Raw genomic sequence first — 21,590 nt, 5'->3', positions numbered from 1 at the left:
TTCATAGCAGTAGAACATGCAGGTAATGCTTTGGGAGGAAGAAATCTTATTTATTACAACCTCTTTTTACATTACATAGGAAATCAATATATCAAATTCATAATTTGACAGGGAATAGTAGTAAAGTTATTTCTTTGTGAAATTGAAAGATATCTAATTCCGGTTTTTAACTTTGTTGCTGTAAATGACTTTAATTGTCAAATCACATATATAGATATTCAAACCATTACACTGTGAACATTATTTTTTTAAGGTAGATTTTCTGGGAAATCTAACCAATATTATTTTATTATTATTATTTTTAAAAGAAAAGTCCAATTATGTACTTCTAAACATCTACTCTCTCTGCAAATCATATGGCATGTAATATGAATGTTTAAAAATCACCTTTCTTATTTCCTCAATATGCCTGTTGGTGTGGGGAAAGTAAAATTTAAAAGGTTAATGAAGATGCCTCATGAAAATTGAGTGCACACTGTAGAACCAAGATGGAGAATCTGCAACTCTCTAAGTGTTTTTGAACTAAAACTCCCATCAGCCCCATCCCCATTCTAGTCACTACGGCAGGCAACTCGTCTTTTGAGAGCTCCTGGGAAGCTTCTAAAGAATTCAGGTTCTATTGACGCAATGTGAATAGCAGTTTGTGCGGGAGGACTAATATCCCTTTTTAAGGTTCAGGGAGTGGTTGGACTTTCAGAAGATGGGCATTTCATTTTAGTCAGTTTATTCATTCTAAATTAGTAGCCAAATTTCTTAGCTATATGTGTTGGCCAAACGCAGAAAATGGTTACCATGGAAGACCATTGCTGTGTAACATGGCATCTTGGAAGTTGAAAATATACGCTGTTTAGGGATTAACCAGGAGCAGATTAATTCCCCCCTCTTAAATTTGGGACAGAAAAAAGTATGAATGTATATACCTTGAGCTATAAACCTAAGTATACTTCTCAGAAAGCAATACCTGTTGAGCTTTGTGGAACTTAATCCTTGAAGAAAACATATTTAGGATTGGGCTGCCAGTTTAACTGAAATGAACTGAGATCTCTGAGATCACAGCCGAATAACTAGAATGAGGACCCACTGAAACACTGGTGCATCTGGGCCTTTCTTTATGAAAGTACGCATAAGACAACACCAAAACTTGAGGCAGCTTCAGATGCTCTCTTCAACACACATATTGTTGGCAGTCGTGGCAGATGGAACAGGATCACTTAGCATACACGTGAAAGGCACTGAAGGGGTTCTTTGGATCCCAACCTACATACGTTGATGTTTGCAAGGAGTTAATAACTACTGGTATTAAAATAATTTGGATATATACTGCGCATTAAATCACCTTCACTTTGGACAAGTGCTTGGAGCTGTTTCTGCTAACCAGAATCTGCCTAGACGCCTTTTCTTTTAGATCTCCACCAGTTTCCTTCCTTTACATGTAGCAATCCTACATCTTCAGTACATATGCAGACGTCATTGCCTTAAGACAGGGGTTGTCAACCTGGTCCCTACCGCTCACTAGTGGGCGTTTCAAGATTCTAGGTGGGCAGTAGGGGGGGCGTTTCTATGGCATAAGCTGAATCCTCCTTCCATCGAGCACTGGTGGGTGGTAAGGAAATTTTACCATCAAGAAAGATGCATTAGTGGGTGGTAGATATAAAAAGGTTGACTACTTCTGCCTTAAGACATCCTCTTGTCAAGCCACACCTGTTCAGCTGAATGTATTAATTGATGCTATTCAGTTAAGCGCCTCTGAAAATGTGCTGCTTTGTTTTGCTGTCTTAAGCAGAGTGATTTACAATTAATAGTTTGTAGGCCACAGTATTCTGAGATGCTAACATAGTCACTGTATTTACGAAAGTGTCCCGAGAGAGGAAAAGGCACAAATCCAAATGCCATCATCTAATCAGTGCCCAGATGGTCAAGGCTTTAGTCTCAAAACCAGCGGCAAATCTTGGCTATTGATCCATTCGTGGCTCTAGAAATGTGCACTCTGATGGTGAGAAGCCTCACTTTAAAAGGGAGCTTGCACACGGATCACCTCTTGGGGTTTGATAAGTATCGCCCAGGTTTCCAAACGTGTTTAGCTTTCAAAGATAATACTGTACAATGTGGTCAATTGTGACACCAGGCTGGGGACCCAACCATGCTGTTTAAGGGGCATGAAACAAACAATTGAGTTGGACTACTTGTTTGAAGCATGTGACTTCTGATTGCTCACCTCTAGGGCATGTATGCAATCATTGCTGGCCAAAGGGCAGGCTCCTTTTTTGGTTAATGTGAAGGTCTGGGCTTCATAATTAGAAGTTAGCAAGAAGTGCTAAGGATCATCAATTTGATCAGTAGTGAAATGACTGTACTTTGTGCAGATAGCAATGCTGTAGCAAGATGAGATCAAAGATATTATGTGTTGGATATGGCTAGCAAATATCACTTTATTTCTTTTGTCTCTGGAGTAGGAACACCACTTTAATCATCTGGAGAAAAAAACCTGGCCACTTCTAATTTACATGAATGTGCATTTTCCCATGTCATTTGCCATTATAAGATTACAGTGTGTGTAATCCTATGCATGTTTACTCAGAAGTAAATCCCATTAGCTTCAATGGGGCTTAATCCCAGGCCACTGTATACAGCCAAACTTACCTGGGAATAAGCCCCACTGAATTGAATTGGATGTATATTTGAGTAGACATGGCTATGATTCCGCTGTTAGATTGATAAATGAGTAGACTTTTCAATATTCACTACTGGCTAAATTTATTTGCAGTTTTTGTTTATTAAGGAGAACCTGTATAATAGCAGAATAATTTCCTGAAAACAACATGATTATTAGAGATGGATGTAATCTGTTCTTTCTCTCTCTTTTTTGTTATAAAGAACTTTAATCCTCATCCAGGATTAAAACTGTGTATTTTTAGTACTGCTGTGTCCTAGATAAAATATATTTCCCCTGTATGTGTTATACATGCCTTATAGTATTTGGAAAATACTTGCTTTGTGCAGCATTTTTCTGCTGATCCATATCTTAGTGTTGCATTCAACTAAACCAATTATTATTATTATTATTATTATTATTATTATTATTATTATTATTTCCAGTTTCTACAGATAGTCAAACAAATGCTAAGAGAAGCTATAGGGATAGTGTTGCTGCTTTCAAAGTTTTGCATTTTTTAAATGTGTTGAATTCAGAGATAGACTTTGGAAATTTTGGGTTGTATGCAACAATTTGATTAGTTCAAAGACTTGTGCTTGTGAAATAGAACTTTTCCCCCTCTCCTCCCCTGTGTGCCCCTGCCAAGTTTGTATTTGTTTTCTACCCAACCATCTGGAGCAGATTTTGGGGAAGTGCAAGGAGAGGGAGGGCCGGTGCAGTTATTAGGCAGGGTGAGGCAGCTGCCTCGGGCATCAGAAGCCCCTGAGGTGTCGCCTGCCCATTTCCACCAGGATCTTTCCAAAATCACACGAGATATTGTGGAGGGTGTGAGATCTTATTTGAAATAGAAGCGATCATTTCATGGGCATCCTTTTGTAGTGAATTTCCCACTTAACTTTGATTGTTTCTATCAACTAGGAGGTCTTAACAAACTCAGTTCTTTCGTTTTGAATGATAGAAACTGGAAAGCCATGGCAATAACAGTATTACCTTATAAAACATTTTGGGGAAGTAGTAAACCAGAAATGGGAAACTGTCATGCTAGGTGGGTTGAGCTGTATCCAGGTTGAGTCAGGAGTTTCTTGTACCTGTTCCTCTATAAGTTCTTGTCTCACTTCTTGAGTAGTGTGCCCTAAGCTCCCCATAACAAATGATTGAATGTGGCGATTCCAAACATAGGGGGTACAGTGTCAGCCAGCTATGCAAGTGCTGCTCCTCTTGTTGGATCTTAGCAGTCAAGTTAGTCTTCTGTCCAGTTAGCTTTATGTCCTGGCTTCTTCTCTTAAATAACCTGTCAAAAATGACACAGCAAATAGTCTGTGAGAACTACTATCTCTTTTGGTTATCTAGGGTTACTTAGACTTAGTGAGCTATCAGTTATTTGGATTACATAGCAATGACTTATGCTGATGTGACAAACTCCAAAGGAATAGAGTTTGTTCAAAAAGAATAGCCATGTGTCCTTCTTTACCGAAGATGGTCCTCTATTAAACTAGTCCAACTATGGGTTATTGATAAATAACTTTCAGAATGCAGAGCAGACACCTTGAACAATTAACTTGAACAGTAGACTGAGCAAGCATGCAAATAATCTCATTAGCCTACTGCACTATGCTGAGAAATATTGTGTTTCTATTTATAGTAATTGTTATTTCTAAATTTGATTTTTTAACCTATGGATATGATAAATGCTTGTGAACCTGTGCCCTCTTTTGTCCTCTCTCTTGGTGATATGTGGCTATCCTAGCTAAAAATGTTTATTGTGGCATACATATCTGTGGTTTCATAAGATTGTACAGTGGTACCTTGGTTCTCAAACTTAATCTGTTCAGGAGTCTGTTCAACTCCTGAAACGGTTCAAAAACCAAGGCACAGCTTCTGATTGGCTACAGGAGCTTCCTGTACTGAATCAGAAGCCGCGGAAAGCATGTCGGATGTTCAGCTTCTGAAAAACGTTTGCAAACTGGAACACTCACTTCTGGGTTTGCGGTGTTCGGGAGCCAAAACATCCGAGTACCAAGATGTTCAAGAACCAAGGTACGACTGTATAGGGTAAAAACTCACCACCCTCCCTGGTTTTACAGTGAGGCCAAAAGATAGAGCAAAAGTTCCCAACTCTTCCCCACTACAGACCACCTTAAAGATTACTCAAGGTTTTGGCACATTACTTAAATATTTATCTGCCTGCTATAGCAATTGTAATGTGCTGTGCTAGATGTTGTGCTTCGAGGTCCCCCAGGCCACCCCAATAACTCACACTTCACACATCAATTTCTGTTTAAGGTTTTTGGCATGAATTTGGCCACAACTTTATTTAAATACACACATGTAAGTGGTTAGGCATTGGTTACGACTATGTACTTGCCCCAGGGACAGAACTGACTTCCGGATTCCAGTGAAAACCAGTCAGGGAGAACCATATTGGGGAGAAATGAAGCTGGGCATCAGTCCCTCATCTCTCACCCTCATGCCCCCTGGGGCTTGCACGGCCCAAGTCCGATGCCAGGGACTAGGACGAAAGGGATGGCAAGCCCCTGGATTCCTTTAACAGAATTCCCTATGCAGCACCACCATTGGAGGGGTAGGCACTTACCCCTCCACCAACCAATTTTAACCAGTGTCTAACCGCCAACCTTACAAGTTGTGACGATTTGCTACGCAGTAGGCAAAAACCAAATGGCAACAACCAATCAGCCGAATGGACAAAATTCCTACCAGGCCTCTGCCCCAACGGCAGACAACCCCATGACAGACATAGCAAGGTCAGAGAGCAATGAACTTTTTCAGGGAGGGTAGGCGGGTGATCCGGTGCACGCAGCCCAAGAGAAAGCCCCAGGCTGCGAGCCCTGTATTTAAGACCTGTCCCACCATTTAGCAACATAACATTCTCCCCAGCAGCACTCCTTGCCCAATTGCAGCGTGTGGCCAATTTGCCCAACAGTGGGGTGGCCTTTAGGCCCCCACCGCAACACATGCTCTCTGTTATGGAGAACACGCTTTGTATAATTTTTAATGGTATTTTCTTTCTTTCTTTCTTTCTTTCTTTCTTTCTTTCTTTCTTTCTTTCTTTCTTTCTTGTGTTTTCTTTTATCACCATTTGAATTCCATAGAATTTAAACCACAATACAATAAAATAAGCAATAGATAATTAAAAATCAAAATGCATATTTAATATGGACATGCCACAGACCAGCTGAATAAGCCTCACGGACCACTGTTGTTCTGCAGACCGCAGTTTGGAAATCCCTGGTCTAGAGCAATAATTGTAATAACTGAATGCAAGATACATAATTGAATTCAAGATGGAAGTAGAGTGGGTTTTACTCATCCTCATCTCTTGGTCACTTGTGTTAATTTAGCATAGCAGGGAAGAAAGTTAGTATAGATGCCTGAAGTGGGAAAACTACTTTCAATATTGAGAGAACCATTCCCAATGCTTGCTGAGCCCAAGTTCTTCAGTATCAAATGAGGAACAGTACTAATTTAACTGCTTCACATCAGAGCATCCTATTGGAAACTTGCATTGCAACTCTAAGGACAGTAACAGAAAGTCGTGAGAGATTTAAAGACTATTGATTTCAAAACGAATTCACCTTTGAAGGATATGATTACGCTTTTGCTTCTCTGTTTTCTGATCAGTAGCAGCTTGTTACTGTTAGGAGTCTTTTTAAGAGCGCGCACACACACATTACAGTCTACTTTTACTTCTTCAGATTATTATTATTGTCTAGTGATTTACATAAATGCCACTCTAGCTCTTACTTCAAAGTATTTACGTAATTCATCCTTGTCTGCATCACCCACATTTACTCCTTCCAACTCTCTTCATTTGTTCTTTTCCCCAGTTGTGTGCATTAGATTATAATCCATCTATCATCTTTGTTTATGAAACACTACTTGATTCCATGTACATCAGTGATGCTTTGTAATTAATATATAGCCATCTTAAGAATTTAGGGTGACATAGTTTGGGATTCCTCTATGCCATCTTTACAACTGTATGGCATAATTTAAGTTGAAAGGGAGTGGTTGGCCAAGGTGACAATTATCCTTTATGGCTGACCTGAAATTTTCAGGCTGGCTACAGATAGGACATGGGTGGCGCTGTGGTCTAAACCACTGAACCTAGGGCTTGATGATTGGAAGGTTGGCAGTTCGAATCCCCACGGCGGGGTGAGCTCCCATTGCTCGGTCCCAGCTCCTGCCAACCTAGCAGTTCGAAAGCAAGTAGATAAATAGGTACCGCTTCGGCGGGAAGGTAAACGCCGCATTTCCGTGCGCTGCTCTGGTTTTGCCAGAAGCAGCTTAGTCATGCTGGCCACATGACCCAGAAAAACTGTCTGCTGACAAATGTCACCTCCCTCGGCCAGTAAAGCGAGATAAGCGCCGCAATCCCAGAGTCATTTGCGACTGGACTTTACTGTCAGGGGTCCTCTACCTTTACCTTTTTTTTAAACAGATGGCTATTGTTTTAGAGACTTGAATTCAGTAATGACAGAGTTGGTGATACACACTTCTTCGCTTTTTTTTCTGCCCAACTGTTGTCGCTGGTTAAAAATAATGCATATATTTTAGTAGAGCTTCAATAACCTGCAAAACTTATTTACAGTATTTCCTGCTTATTCAAGTGACCAGCAATTCTTCCTTTCCCTTCTCTCTCACACTAGAGCTGACGCAATCTCTCATTTCTTCATAATGTGGAACTTTCCAGATCTTGGCTCTCCTGGATGTGATTGGCTCTTTAGTCAGATTATTTGTATGAGGTACTGCTCTGAAGTCTAGAGAAAGAAAAGCAAAGGAATAAACTTAATCTTGCATGCAGTTATCAGCTATTACCAAATATTATAGTATCACTATGGCAGGGATGGGGAACCAGGGACCTTCCAGGTGTTGTTGGGTGCCAACTCCCACCAGCCCCAGCTTGCGTGATCAGAAATGATGAGAGTTGTTGTCCAGCAACATCTCAAGGGGGAACGTTCCCTACCTCTGCTTTATTCTAATGGTGAAGTCAAAGCCAACTTTGGATGAGCTGCTGGCTCTTCTCAAGCTGCTATAGAGATATGAGTGAGTTGTCAAATGAAAGCACACCTTTCTGAAATTGGGTGGTGCTAAATTTGACAACCTTTGTGAAAGCACCACAGGAACTTGGATAATGAAAAGGTGAGAGGAAGGCTATGACCTTTGAGATGTCCCAGCCATCGCATGAGCTGCTGGGTCACAGACGCCCCAGAGGTCAGAGAAATGAGAGCCTACAGCTATTGGTTTAGCTGTTGTGGTGCCATGAATATTAAGATATTAAACTACCATCATGAGGGGAGTAAGGAGTCATGATCTTTTGTCAGAAAGGAGTATGAGGAAGTGAAGAGACAGTACTGATGCACTTGTGTTCAGTTAAGCTGAGTATGTGAAAGGGGTGCATGAGTGATTATGTGTATGAATAGGGTGAACAGCAGGTGTATGAATGCCGTGAATGAGAGTGCAAGATCTGAATGAGGTAAATGGTGAATGTAAGTGTAGCATGGGCAATGACATAGAAGTACAAACAATATATATCTATCAGTGAATTTTCACGGCTCTACTGGTTGAAATGTAATTAGAAAACAAATCCCATACATGAGAATAAGACAGGTTATATGTAAAAAGTAAGGGCTAACTAAATTTAAGGTTTCTTGGAGGGTTCCTGCTTTACCTTGCTTTTTGTTTTTAAGTACAAATCAGTTGTTTTTAGATCAAAAATGGCTGCAATACACATTTTAGATGACTGGGTGATGCTTGGGGAACATTGGAGATGCAAAAAATTTCCAGAAAATGGAAAGCAGGGAAATAAAAGCAAAGCAAACTTTCCTTAAATCTTCACACTTCCGGTTGATCTCCCACATATTTCCCAAGTTCTGTGACTTTTTCTGAAAAAAGCATGAATATTATCTCTTGTTCTCATTTAAGCCTCTGCTGTGGGATCAGGCTTTCTCCCTCTCATCCTCTGCTAGAGCTGTGCACTAAAACACTTTGAAACCTGGAGTAACTGGCTTCTGACCTCCACAAGAGTTAGTTATGCCATTTTGTCTTCTTGTACTTTTGTGAGAAAATGTCCAGGTTTCCCCAATACAGACAGTCCTAATTTTCCCTTTGTCAGAAAGTCCTCAGATGTGCTTCTCTTTGGTCTCTGCTCTTAGCTATTGTGGGCTGTTACTTTTCATATCTCAGCGCTTAGATTTCTTATTCCCAGTCAGCCAATTGTTTAATTCAGCCTATGGAACGGATTTGACAAACCTTGCCGTTGCGAGTATTTATTATTAAATGTGAATCAAAGGTTTTTAACGAATGATGATCATCGTGTACGGTTTTGCTGAGTTGCATTGTTTAAGATGGCTGGCTGATTGGCAGGCTTTTACTGAGCTTTGCAAACTCACGAGCCACAAGTACCTTATTTCTAGTAGGTCTTTTGCTATTCCTCTTTCCCTTCAACAATTTCTTTATATCAACATGGAAATTAATCTCTACTAAGGATTGATATTCCCTTGTGTTCCTAAGCGTTGCTATGCATCGGCTTTCTTAAATGATTTAATCTTTCACTGCTGTGTGACACCACCGCCATTTTTAAGAAGGTCATTTTTATCCAGAGAATGTCTGCCTTCTCTAGGCCTTTTTCATGAAATGTGGATCTCTAACCTCTGAACATAGGGTTACCTTTTACCCCTAAACTGAGGCACCTGCAAATCACGATCTCCTGGAGAGAGCATTCTGCATCCACTTGGTGTCAACAAGACTTCATGAACAAAATCTTGATTATCATATTTGAAAATGGTGGTGACATTTTTAGTGATATGGAGTGATCACTCACATCTTCCCTCCTAGAACATACATTCATGTTTTGGATGGCAGCTCATTATATGCCTCCCATTGTGTGAGTTTTGTGCTTGTTTTTGGTAATACCCAGCCACATTAATACAGGTAAGTGCCAGAGATCTGAATGGATTGCTAATACTTAAAGCAAAATTCTAATCTCACTTAAATTTAGTATCATAGAAATAGCTATTTTGAACCATAGACTCTCATTACCATCTAACTTCTCCAGATCTCATTCTTCTGCACTTCTTTTCCTTTCCTTTTCCCCTTGCCTAACAAGAAGTCCTTTCCTTCTTCCATGTTTGACCTGCCAGTGTAATAACTTAAGATCACGGTTTCTCTTAAATTGTTGCAAACGACAATTTACAGACTGGTTGTCAAAGGTATTTTTTGATGCATCATAAAATATTTTTGATATCCCTATACTGGCGCAAAACACACCACAGCATTTTCCTGTCCTGATCTCCTTCTTTCTCAACGTCCAAGTTTTCCATGTTACTCTCACGATGCTCTACCCTTTTCCTAGCCTTCCCCAACAAATTTAACTAACCAAAACCCTTACATCCCTTTTTCTCCCCCAAAGTACATTGCTTCTCCTCCAGCTTTCTTTTTTGAAATCGTAAGATATCCACTCAGATTTATTGTAGAGCACTGATACTTTCTCTCCCCCTTCCTCAAATCTTCCACCCCAGATTTACTGAGTTGCCCTTGTGCTCGGTAGCACAGATAGCACAGACTTAATCAACTTAGCCTCAGACCTTTGCATCTGGAACAAGAGGTGGGAGAGAATTATGAAAAGACCATGGACACCCCAGAAGGTAGGAGCAACAAAGGTGAAAGTTGGGGAGGGGGGAGCCCTTTGTTGTCCCTTTGCAGTAATGTTTGTTAACAGATTCATGCAGCATTCACATATCAGTCCAGTTTTCCTGCCTTGATTTATTTTTAAACCCTTCCCCCCGAATTTCAATTGCTGTTCTGAATATTGGTTTTCAAATGCAGGAGCTACATTTATGCAAGGGTCTTACATCTTAAGACCCTTAGCAGTAACAGAGCTGACAGTGAAGCCCAGAATGCAGATTGCTTCACATCTGCCCATAACCATATTCAGCTCTCTCAGAAATGCTTTCAGATGCAGGTGGCTGTAACGTCTGTAAATGACTCACCATTGCTCAATAAACAGGTCCTATCCTGCCCAAATTAATCCAGGTGAGGCACCAGGTCAGGGTGGATAATTTCATCTCACCAGCAGGCAAGTTCCTTTCCTCTTCCACTCCATGGACTGCCCATTTGTTTGTCACCTGATGCCAGGTGACAACTTCAAAGCTGTGGAGTAAATATCACCCCCAGGCTAGACTGACTTGAACAGGCTTAAATAGTGTAGGTTTGGTAAATCTAAAATGTACATCTCTCGTGTGACAGTTGTTTTCCATTGATGGCTCTAAAGGGAAGGAAGATTCTACTTGGCTGGCAAAATGTTTCCAGAGGTGCCAATGTATTCTGTATGTTTACTGCCTTTTGCTCTGCGAGGGCTTGTTTTAGATCATGAATTTTCATGTAGGACCTTCTCCAGTCCAGCATCTTTTTCTACTCGGTGCTTGCACACGTTTTGTTTACAAAATAGTATTTCTTTGCATGTGTGACTAGTTATAATGGATTTGATTAAAAAGAAGCATGAGTGGAAGGGAAATCACTATTAGCACCGTTTTGCATATACCTGTCCAAGTTCAAGCAGAATATTTAAATAGTGCTGAAAGTAGGTGCTGAAGCAGTTTTCATGCTTCTGCTGGATTTAGATGCATTGTTCTCATGTAAAACTTGAGATGGGAATAAGACACTTTGAATCTTGTGATATTTACTTCCAAATAAATGTGAATAGGTTTGTACCGCTAGAATTTTAAAAATTATGCAGTTGCTTAATAATTTCACATAAAAAAGAGAAGCTTTTCCATGTAGCATTATGATAAACACAGACATTTTAAAAATAAAAGGAAGCTTCGCATGATATTCTAGTGTTTGCATATCTGCAATGGGTTGTAGTCTTTCTGTTCTGTTTAGTACACCTGACTTTATACAGCATTATTGATGTGCTGTTCACTGCAAAGGGGGGAAAACCTAATATAACCTCTGGGGATAACTGGTCATGGTTTGAACTGCTATTAACCAGGAAAAATGATTATCTTATGTAAGACCCCCCCCCCCCCTTCTACAAAGCAAATTCTGTTGGCAGTGACATAAGATTAAATTTTGAATTAATAAATGCAGCTTTAGTGAATAACAAGGGAATGAAGAGAGAAAAAGCAATCATGCCCCTTTTCTTCTCCTGCAATCTCTCCCCACCCACCTGCCCGTAATAAGTCCCCAAAAGCATTATAAGGCTCTTGTTTTAAGCTGGCTTGTATCCGGAACCTGTTAGTGACTGAGGATATACTTCAACACTTTGCTGCAGGTTCCCACTTGTTCCTTCTGAGGACAAGCCTTCTAATGTTCTGTACCTATTAGTTTGGCAGCATAATGGGGTTACTCACAAACAAGGTAGGGGTTTGCGTATCGTTGCAAGACTTGCCACCCATGTAGGAAAACAAAGTATAATAAACCCCAGAACATGGCCTCCGGGAGGCAGAAACTTTTGCAGCATCTACAAAGGAGGAGGAGGAACAGGGTGGTAAAAATGACTGCATTGAACCGTGGCTAGCATCTTATAGTATCCTGGGGGAATATTAGGGTTTAGGGAAAGTGTGTTGTGTGATGTTCATTTCCCAGTACTCACTTCCCTCCCCTAAAATCCTGGGGGGGGGGGATACTATATGTTTAAAGGGCTGTAGGATTCAACAGTATCTGTCCCTCATTGTACTGCTTGGGTCATGGGCTAGATGAGTTGCTTCTTACTCACTTATTCTCAAACCTCAGCAGTTATAATTACAGAGCAAGTGCACTATTGGACTAGCCTTAGCGCTCAGGTACTTTGTACTATTGTACTACGGGAGGAGGGATATCCCAGTTGTTCTCTCTCTCTCTCTCTCTCTCTCTCTCTCTCTCTCTCTCTCTCACACACACACACACACACACACACACACACACTCAATTCATTACGTGTCTCTGACTTGTCTATTTTTCAGCCCACGTATATGAAAATGCCAGTATCCAACCACATGCTATGCTTAATGCTTGTTTCTTATTTCATTATAGCTATTGAACCCCATATTACTTTTGGGATCACAGTGCATAAGTTACCCCTTCTCTTCCCAACTGTATCAGCCCTGAAAATCACCTCCTCCCTCTAGAATGGCTAAGAACCTCACTTTAAATTGACACTATAGCACCTTCTTTCTAATCCTTATAGCCATGCTGAGCAGGACTGTGCAGAAGGGATTGCACATGGGAAGGGAAGGGATAAATCTATCCTTCCCGCACAAAGTGATCCTGATAACAATTGTGTGTCCCCACCCCTGGCTGCTGTAATTAATTTAAGAAAAACAGATATAGCTGTATGCTACCGCATGAAACACGATGTGCAGTTTGACCCTCAGAATTTATGAGAGGAATATGATAGCTCAGATAGACCAGTGATGAAAATGAAATAAGAGCCTGAATAGAATGGAAACATAAAAATTGAGTGCCACATAAAACTGGCATGTGAATTAGGTTGCATATCACTGTATGTGCAAGATGCTAGAGAGGGAAAACATCTTAATAGTTTATGGATCTAACCAAGCTCTATATCTTCTGTATTATTATTTTTTTCAAGCAAAAGAGGGCAGTGCTTTGCAGGCACATCCGTAAACCACAGAAGTTAGAGTACTTGAGTTTAAGCCAGCTTTACTCTCGTTGATTTCACTGAGCCTAGATTGGCTCACATTCAGATTTTCTGATTTTACTAGTTTGTTGATCAGACAGACCTGCCATAGGCAGGAGCCTGAACCAGAGTAAAGCTATGCCAGAGTTTAGCACCATAATTATATGAAGCATACATCAGTGGCAGGCAAAGCATTCTGTGTTTCATGTGCATTTAAAAAAATAAGTAATGAAGGGAAGGGAGATTGCTGTTTTGGCTAGACTTTATGTAAACAGGGCAGAATCTATCCTCGTCCATATGTCTGATATTAAGGCGTACCTGTTTTTGTGGCCTCAGGTTCAATAAATAGTATTGCGGCTTATACTTCAATCAACTCCCCCCCCCCCCCTTCTGAAATTGTGTCAGCTATATAAATTAAGCAATCAAGGCAAAAACCTTAGTTTTTCTCTCTCCATGAGCCTAAAGTAGGCAGGTAAAAATAGGGAGGGATGAAATTTGAGCCATACAGGCCTATAATCACAGATTTCTAATGGAGGAGACACCAAAGCAGTATCTTCATCCCCTGAAGAATTTTTAAATCAATTGAAAATTCCTTGTATATTTGTTAGTTAAGCAATATTTAGAGAAGAATGGACATTTGAATAAATTTGACTGGGTTCCACTCTTTGTTTATTGAGTTTATTGTATGCTATCCTTCATCCATCGATCTCAGGGTGGTTCACAGCACTCTTCCCTATTTAGGGAAGATAACAGAGCGTTAGCAACCGGACCATGTTCGAAAAACAAAGGCTTTAATACTAATAGGAAAGCGTCTGGGGGTGAAGAATCTTTGCTGTGTGCATCTGTATGCTCGCCCCACTGGCCTACTGAGAGAAGTTCCATGAGGCTTGATGCAACTGATTATATTTAGATTACTGCCTGTTGTAAATTATAATAGTTGACATTTTGATGTTGGTGGGGGAAATGATTTAATCTAATTAGTAGACAGAATACATATTCCCCTATGCTGTTTTTGTTTTTAGGAACACCGTCCTCCTGAACAAATATAACCAATAACGTTGTCATCAAAACATAATGTTCTAACGGAATCTGCTCGGTGTGCCTGACAGCATGATACGTTCTGCAATTCTTAGCTACGTTGTCAACATCTTGAGCCTCACCAAAGTGCTGGAGAGGCTATGGAAAGCCGTGTAAATCTGTCCCTTTTCCAAATCTTATATGGAAAGGCAGACTATATAAACTACTTAAAATGAAGACAAGCACTTCTTTGATGTGGATGATATGTTTTTATTTGTTCTTATCCATAGTGATGATTTATTTGTTTTGGTCACTGGCTGTGGTGTAGGGAAACTAAGGCAGTGAAAAGCAATGAAGGAAACAAAAACCAGAGCAGCCTCGAAATGCACAGAGCTTAAAGCTACTTTGAATCAATAGCCAACATCCAAATTCAAACTCCATAAAATGTGACTTAAGGTAGATTTGCTACTGTTTTGCAGAGCTATAGTGGTAAGTTCAGTGCTTAACGGTGTTATATAACACCTGGTCTTAAATGTAGCTGTAGATGCTGGGTGAACTTGCACACGCTCTGGCCAAGGATTGTGTGCTGAGGGAACCATAACATTTAGATCATGTTGATTTTTATGTTCCTGACAGTAAAGATAAAGGTACCCCTGCCCATACGGGCCAGTCTTGACAGACTCTAGGGTTGTGCGCTCATCTCACTCAAGAGGCCGGGAGCCGGCACCATCCGCAGACACTTCCGGGTCACGTGGCCAGTGTGACATCACTGCTTTGGCGAGCCTGTACCAGCGCAGCACACGGAACGCTGTTTACCTTCCCGCTATAAAGCGGTACCTATTTATCTACTTGCACTTTTAAGGGTGCTTTCGAACTGCTAGGTGGGCAGGAGCTGGGACCGAGAGACGGGAGCTCACCCCGCCGCGGGGATTTGAACCGCCGACCATACGATCGGCAAGTCCTAGGCGCTGAGGTTTTACCCACTGTAAACCCGCGTCCCCCAATGGATAGTAGGCTGTGTGAACCAGCCTTTTCAGTTCCACAATAATAGAAAATTGCTTAAGAGATAATGTGTTTTTACTCCATGTTTGTGCAGGGAGCAGTTAAAAATTCGAAAATGTAAGTGCCAACTTATGCAATGTATGGTGCGTTTGCAATTTCATTGCAAGGATTTTCATGTTTTGCTTTCATGTTGTGTTAGTACAGGAATAATGTCTCTGCTGGCCACGGACTGCAGTGGGAAGGGCCAGAGACAGTAAGTGCGAGGCTTATATGTGGTTATGAATAAAACACTCCAGACTATTCACACAAGCGCAAGCATGCAGTCCTTTTACTTCTCTGAAGCATGTTTCCACCACAGTGATGTTTTCACATGGATCTGTGTGTGAATCCTGGACTCATCATTTTGAGATTAATCCTGTGTGTGCTTGACTCTTTATTATTATTAGCGTAAGTGTTGCCACACAAAGGGGTCAGTGAGACTTACTTGTGATAAGGTAACACATGGGAAGATTTCCACGTAGCATGAAAATGAACACTTTCACCAGATCCACACATAAAAATATGCTAGAATTTCTGGTTTATCGTGGCTTGCCAGGAGCAAATCGTATTGCCGAATTGCTCCTGCTTCATTCATCCCCTGGCATGACCAAGATAAACAAACATAAAGCCCTTGCCTTCCTGTTAAGTCCAAACCAGGGATCACTGGGGTTTTTTTTGCCACAAAACAAGCCACAATCTACAAGCCAGGCACAAATGCTGAAAACATGCCTCATGGTTCCTTGGGCATTGATAGTTAAGGTTTTAGTTTCATTTTGTTGAATCTATATTTTTCTGTCCCATTTGGAACAGTTTTCTGTGTTCTGAAACAGTAATTATGTTTTTTATGACTGTACATTTTATTGTTGTAACCGCCGGCTCCCTCGGCCAATAAAGCGAGATGAGCGCCGCAACCCCAGAGTCGGTCACGACTGGACCTAATGGTCAGGGGTCCCTTTACCTTTACCTTTACCATGAAATCTTATGGTGGAGAGTGGTTAAGAAATCTTATAATGAATTAAATGATGGCTCCAGGCTGGCTAGTGAAACCTGGGTTGTAGTGGAATTGCAAGCCATTATCCTGGGGTTGGATGTAATGCAAAGCCAAGACTTCTTGGTTGGTTTATCCCACTCACACCTGAGGAGGAGTGAAGCAGAGTGCTCTGGCAGCGTTGCTGCTTCAGCATGCTGCTCAGCCCTGATAAATCACGATGAGCCAGAAACCCAGGCTCAGTATTCTGTGCAAACGCAGAATGTTGAACACAGACTGGTCCAGCTTTAACATAGCTTCACACATGCAAACATGCATGTGCTTTATGTAGGTACACAGTAACCGTGTTGATGATTTGCTGAAATGCTGCATCAAGATGCACCCAAGAACAAGAAATGAACTGCAAATGTATTTCTTAGCAATCTATTCCAATTCCACGTTCGAAGCAGTTAGAAATACATGCAGATTCTAACTCTCTCTAACACAGAATCCTCCTTAGAGTTCCTGGTGCATCGCATGGAGGTCCAGAAGCCACATTAAAGGACTGTAATCCTTCATCAGTGTGTTTGTTTGGTTGCCTAACATCTGTGGATTGTTAAGAGAAGTTATTACACAGACCTGCTTTAGTTTAGATTAGTTTGGACCATGGCCCAGTATTTTCAATCAGGATATAATTCCTGCATGCTGCTAGATTGCTTGCTCCACATACTTCCCTACACAATATTTTTTCACTAAGCGGCTTTCTCACTGAAACTGTTATATCACCTCAAGGTTTGTCCCCCTCCCTCTTTGGAAGAAGGACTTTTGTCTCTACCCTCCCCCCCCTCCTCTGGACCTACTGTAGCTCAAGGCCAGCGGCCAAATTGCATGTATTAACTAAGCTCTGGAGCGACTCCTAAACAGAGATGGTAGTGTAGTCTCTATGTGAGTATAATACAGATTTTGTTCATGTGTAATTTGTGGCGTGTGTTGTTGTATGTGTGTATGACAAAATGTTTCAGTTTTTAGCTCTAAATGGTTGGTGTGTGTGTATGACAAAATGTTTCAATTTTTAACTGATTGGTTGTTGTAGGCACAGCATTTTCACATATATAGGTGTTGTTGCTTTTTTAAAAAGTTTGTGTTTCTGTGTGTGGATAGGTGGTTGGGATGGATACACATGTATATTTGTGCCATGGCTAGTTTAGTTATTTAGGACACATAGTTTCATCCAAAAGAAATAATCACAGTATTGCAAGTGCATCAGTGTAAATTGATATTCAGGAATGTTTCTTTTGAAGATGTGTGTGTTTCACATATGTTGCATTAGTATCCAGAAGCATTTGTCTGTGTTATATGGAAAATTTATGTTATGGATGCATTGCAAAAGGATAAAGACTACAGCCCTATGCACATTTACCTGGGAGTAAGCCCCATTGAACTCAATGGTGCCTACTTCTGAGTAGACATGTGTGGGATTTATGTGGTCAATCTTATTTCATATCAATAGTTTATAATTATACTATGTTGGGTTTTGGCTTAGACAACTTTTTGAGCCCCCCCCCTCAATACAGCACATGGGCTCTATAAATAGCTCCACTAATGAACATTTGTTTCAATTTGCTAGTTTTGATTGGAAACACAACAAGGTGCATGTTTCGGTAGTAGTGAACTTGGGGACTTTTGAACATCTGTATCTAGGCTATGGAGTTCAACCCACAGAAGTCACTGGCAAAGCTCCCAGCTATTTTAACAGAGCTGAATGATGCCCTTATTTTCCCATCTTTCCCTGAGCATCAGATGTGTTATGTTTAATTAAAATATTGGATTTTTGCTCAGATCTATTTTGACACATGCTATACACACACAAGAAGAATCTTACGACTGCTTGCTAACAGGCTTTCACATTGATTTTATATGCACATTTGTATAGTGTAGTAGTGTTAACTGGTATTTTCATTTGTTTCTTTTGCAAATGTTCACTTTATCTAGAGTTGGAAGTGTTTTTTCTTCTTCCTGTTTATTGTTGAAGTTGCCTCTATTATTTCACTGCAGCTAGATTTTTGTTTGTTTTTGTTAAACCAAAACCGATTGGTCTACTGCAGGTTTAAGTTTTTGATGAGATTTTTAAAAATATTTTAACACATGAATGTTTTTTCTTATAAAACCATTTTCTCTTGTGTGAAAAGGGAATGTGCTTTGTAATAAACACTTTTCATTTTTATTCTTTATACCCACAACTTAAATATTAAAACTACAAAAGTTTAACTTTAGTAAGGTCCAATCCAGCATTTAACCAAAAAATACACAATGAATCTTGGGATTATGTTAATAATACTTAATTTAGATATTATATGAACTCAGATATTTCATTTGCTTATTTTCTTTGCAGTATCTAAAGAGAATTTGTTATTTGCATGCATGCCAAATGTTTCTTCATTCCTTGACAAAGGAAGAACTCTTTTTGGCTTCTTGCAGTTACTATTATGAAACATTTCTGTAAAAGATTTAATTTAGAATTCTTTCTTAGAAAACTCCTTTGATTGGATCCATACGTGGTCATGCTTAGAGTAGACCCCGTGAATCAATGGGCCCTTAAAGTATTAACAAAACAATTCTATCCATGTCTATTAAAAAACAACCCCACTGAGTTCAGTGGGTCTACTCTAGGCATGACTAACGCTGTATAATAACCCCTCTTCCTGAGAGTAAACTCCATTAAATTAAATGACACTAACATCTGAGTAAACATGGTTAGGATTGCAGCAAATTCCTGGATCCAACTCCTAATATTTCTGTTCATTTCCATGTTATTTTTCTAACAACCTGATCCTAATTACATTTGGGGGGGCAAGTGCCCATTATTCTTAATATTAATTGGACTTACTTCCAACTAAGCATGCATAGATTTGCTGTTTGACCCCCCCTCCTTTCCCCCCCTTTTGCTCTTTTATCGTGTACAGTGCATGACTGCCTTGATCCCTGCATAATCCTTAGAGCCAGCATCTGGCCTTAATGTGCTGCTGTTCTTGACAAAAATATAAATTTAAAAATCTAGTGGTAGTGGCCCAGAAATACAATGTGTGCTTTATTTCATACCTTCCTGGGAGAGGGTAGAACTTTTCTTGTGCTATGAATAATATTTTATCTTCTTAAACATTTGTCTCTTAAGGCAAGGCTTTTGTTTCTTTTCCTCAAATGAAATTTCAAGAGTAATCATTTCACTATTATATTTGGACCATTGTGTCAGGAGAGAGCTTAGCCCTAGGGTAAGGTTACCAATTTTTTTTCAATGAATCCGGGGACACTTTTCAGCTTCAATGGATTTTGTATGGAGACTGATTTGTAAATTGGGGGACTGTCCCAGGAAACGGGGACGTCTGGTAACCTTACCCTAGGGAGCATTTGAGAGTGATGAAACCATCCTCAAGAGTAATGATTGATTGATTTTTGGATATGTGTCATTGGATGTTTGATTGGAAGGATAACAAAACATTCAGCTGCATTTGCTTACTTCTTCATTAAGGAGAGGGGGGTTAGGGTATATCTGGTGGCCTAAATACTGTAACTCACCTCATATGTGAAGTGAACTTGGTTTGTTAGTCTTATTAAGAGCTGTTCAAAAACACAAATAGTCCCTTATGCTCAAGGAAGGAATTGGGATCCACTGGAAGCTCCCACTGGAATACGGGGGGGGGGTGCTTTTTGCTATTCCTCATGCACCCACCTCTCTTGCTGTTCTGGAGGCTCCACTAAACTTCAAGAGCAAATGTTTGACAGACAAAGATGCAGAGGGGTTGGGGGAGGGGAGAGACTGGTGAAAAATGCCTCCCTTCTGCTGTTGGGGTGTATCAGTAGGGACAGGGAAAATTTGATTCAGCATTTAAATCCAATTCTACCTGATTCACGCTTTATAAAAATGCATACATTAGGGCAGGCTTCCTCAACCTCGGCCCTCCAGATGTTTTGAGACTACAATTCTCATCATCCCTGACCACTGGTCCTGCTAGCTAGTGATCATGGGAGTTGTAGGCCAAAAACATCCGGAGGGCTGAGGTTGAGGAAGCCCGCATTAGGGAGTGGAATGTGAAATGAATATATTCATGAGAATAACATACAAAAATGCATTATGTTAGGGGGAAATGCTTGCAAAAATGTGCGCATTATCAAAACAACTGCATACAAGGTTGTGTTTACTGGGGAGAAGACTGCACTGAAAATGCTGGCAAATTTTCACGAGGTTAAAGAAGTAAATCCATTGCTTCAGAATATATTGCTGCAGAAATGTGAAGAATGGAATTTGAAATGAGGAACTAAGGGAACCAATACTGATGGGTCCTTACATCTCTACCCATTAGTGGAACTTCATGAATAGGAGACTCCCACCAGCGGAGCCTTAGTTTCATTTTATGTGCTACAATTTTTTATGCTGACCTTCTTCTAAGGCACTTAGGGAAACCTAGGAAGATGCTTTATACCAGGTCAGATAATTTGCCCATCTAGCCCAGCATTTTCTACTCTGATCTGCAGCACCTCTCCTGGGTTTCTTCATTTTCCATCACCTGCTAGCCGATGCTTTAAACTGGAGATGGCAGGGATGGAACCTGGGACATCCTTCATTCAAAGATGTGCTCTAACACTGAGCTTTGGTCCCTGCTCTCCTGCCCACCTCATCTTCACAACAAGCCTGTGGAAAAGGCTGGGCTGAGAAACTGTGCCCTGCCCAGTGCCCATCGTTTCTTAGTGAGTGGGGATTTGATTCTGGGCCTCCTAGTTTGTAGTCTAGTCACTACACCATACTGACTCTTTGAGTCCTATTTGTATGTTCAACACATGCAACAATCACCATCACAATAATATTTTTTTTATTTATATCCCACCCATCTGATTGGGTTGCCCCAGCCAAGCTGGGTGGCTTCCAGCATATACAAAAACATAACAAAACATTTAAAAATTCCCCCTATGGGGCTATCTTCAGATGTCTTCTAAAGCTTGGATAGGTCCTTGACATGTGCTGGGAGGGCGTTCCACAGGGTGGGACCAAGAAGGCCCTCTGCCTAGGCCTTCTTGAGGCAGGTGAGCAGGTCCATGCTTGCTCGCTCCATTACCACTGTCGTGGCCCATTGCTGCCCTTCCCTAATGCTGACCATGTGTTTAACAGCATGCTTGCAGTGAGGCAGCCTGCCATTGTGTGTATAGGCTGTTGTCTTAGTTCCACCTCATGGGGATAGCCTGCTTGTATTGCGGACATCCTCCAAAATGCCTGACAGCAT

At 40.6% G+C, this 21,590-nt stretch overlaps 1 protein-coding gene across 23 annotated transcripts in view; it reads left to right on the top strand.

Moving 5' to 3' along the window:
* Window positions 1-21,590, top strand: part of RIMS1 (regulating synaptic membrane exocytosis 1) — a 233,230-nt gene that overhangs the window by 87,750 nt on the left and 123,890 nt on the right. For 6 of the 23 annotated variants that reach the window (XM_077926234.1, XM_077926232.1, XM_077926235.1 and 3 more), the window contains exon 3: window positions 15,511-15,564. The exons of 16 other annotated variants lie outside the window; for them this stretch is intronic. In XM_077926234.1, the coding sequence (XP_077782360.1) occupies window positions 15,511-15,564 (54 nt within the window). Of the gene's footprint in view, window positions 1-10,191; window positions 10,318-15,510; window positions 15,565-21,590 lie in introns of all 23 variants that reach the window. One more of the 23 variants, XM_077926229.1, reaches the window with a different exon arrangement.

This window comes from Podarcis muralis, chromosome 3 (assembly GCF_964188315.1).
Source record: "Podarcis muralis chromosome 3, rPodMur119.hap1.1, whole genome shotgun sequence".
In the NCBI taxonomy this organism is placed as follows: Eukaryota; Metazoa; Chordata; class Lepidosauria; order Squamata; family Lacertidae; genus Podarcis; species Podarcis muralis.
This window is presented reverse-complemented; position numbering and strand designations above follow the sequence as displayed.